Below are 1,363 nucleotides of genomic sequence, written 5' to 3' on the forward strand. Positions count from 1 at the left end.
GCCGACTCTCTTCTTGTGGGTTTTACTGTTGTCCAGCCATCCTTTCACCTTCCCAACACTCTCAACCGACCGTTCCTCACCCTATTACCGCCGCTCTTATTGTCCAACACCTTCCAACCACCCCTCCGCCTTCCTCCAGTCACCTATGACTCTTCATACTTGTTGTCCCTGCGATCATGCACCTTTTCCTTGGTGCCATCAGCATTTGTTTGCTGCCGCCACTCCCACTAGCCATCCCGACCCACCTAGCCTGCCTCCACCACCGTTGGAATATACGAGAGAGGTGTTTGCTTGTGCCTTTTTATGTTCTAGTATTGTTATTTTCTATTTATGTCGTGTTGTAACTCGATCTATATATTAATAAAAGGTTATTTTTGTATTTCCACTATTTTCCTACTAGCTCCAGTATCAGATAGGTTTCATCTCACAATTCTACTTTTCTCTCAGAACAGCGGTCATTGAATATAAATTGTGGGGGACATCAGGTGACTACTGGTGATAACCTGATATTTGAGTCCGATAACTATGTATCTGAAGGTGTCTCAACATTTTATATGGGTACAAACTGGGCAGTTAGTAGCACTGGTGGTTTCCTGGATTCTGGTGATAATAACAATTTTATAGCGAGAACTACACAGAAGCTTTCAATGCCCGACTCTGAATTGTATGCAAATGCACGAGTTTCACCGCTATCTCTTAGCTATTATGGACTCTGCCTTATAAATGGCAACTATAGTGTTAAGCTGCATTTCGCGGAGATAATAATCATTGATTACAATGGGCATAGCAGCCCTGGTAGGAGACTATTTGATGTTTACATACAGGTACAGCGTAAAATCATAGTCATTTTGATACTTTGTGTAAATATAGTTGTTCGCTCTTCATTTATACTGCTTTTTCACAGGGAGAACTTGTTTTGAAAGACTTCAATGTCAAAGCTGAGGCTAATGGGTCAGGTAAAGCAGTTGTTAAGAAGTTTGATGCAATTGTTACACAGAATAAATTGGAGATTCGGTTCCATTGGGCTGGCAAAGGAACAACAAACATCCCTACAAGTGGAACCTATGGTCCTCTCGTATCCGCTATATCTGTAGATGCCAGTAAGTTAGTATTTGAATAAGAGCTAGTGGTGTTAATTTGAATTAATTTCATTGGACCTTCATTGGTTCATAAATCAACACTAATATTGGGTACCATCTTTCTTTATTTGATATTCACGGAAACAGTTGGGACAAGGCTAATAAATGATGATGATGCTGCCGACGATATTCTTTATTTGGCATTCATTTAAAAAGTTTATTGGGATTTTTTTTTGGAATATTATTTTCATCCTCTTGAAACAGTATAGTTGCATTTTTTTGTT

General features: G+C 39.5%; 1 protein-coding gene across 2 annotated transcripts; it reads left to right on the forward strand.

Moving 5' to 3' along the window:
- The first annotated feature begins 8 nt into the window (after positions 1-8).
- On the forward strand, positions 9-1,351 carry LOC110035070 (probable LRR receptor-like serine/threonine-protein kinase At1g07650). Of its 2 annotated transcripts, XM_020739312.1 has the most exons (3): positions 9-485; positions 574-824; positions 905-1,351. In XM_020739312.1, the coding sequence occupies exons 2-3, from the start codon at positions 648-650 to the stop codon at positions 1,118-1,120; spliced, it is 393 nt and encodes a 130-aa protein (XP_020594971.1). In that variant the 5' UTR covers positions 9-485; positions 574-647; the 3' UTR covers positions 1,121-1,351. The 2 variants fall into 2 exon arrangements, with proteins under 2 accessions (XP_020594971.1, XP_020594970.1); XM_020739311.1 differs by having other exon boundaries at positions 9-824.
- Positions 1,352-1,363: the final 12 nt, after the last annotated feature.

This window comes from Phalaenopsis equestris, unplaced genomic scaffold (assembly GCF_001263595.1).
Source record: "Phalaenopsis equestris unplaced genomic scaffold, ASM126359v1 Scaffold195801, whole genome shotgun sequence".
Lineage (NCBI taxonomy): Eukaryota > Viridiplantae > Streptophyta > Magnoliopsida > Asparagales > Orchidaceae > Phalaenopsis > Phalaenopsis equestris.

Excerpts from the sequence above, each read along its gene's own strand:
- LOC110035070 (XM_020739311.1), top strand. The coding sequence starts at position 555 with ATGGGTACAAACTGGGCAGTTAGTAGCACTGGTGGTTTCCTGGATTCT. Across the intron at positions 825-904 it reads TATTTGATGTTTACATACAG|GGAGAACTTGTTTTGAAAGA; the intron begins GTACAGCGTAAA and ends GCTTTTTCACAG.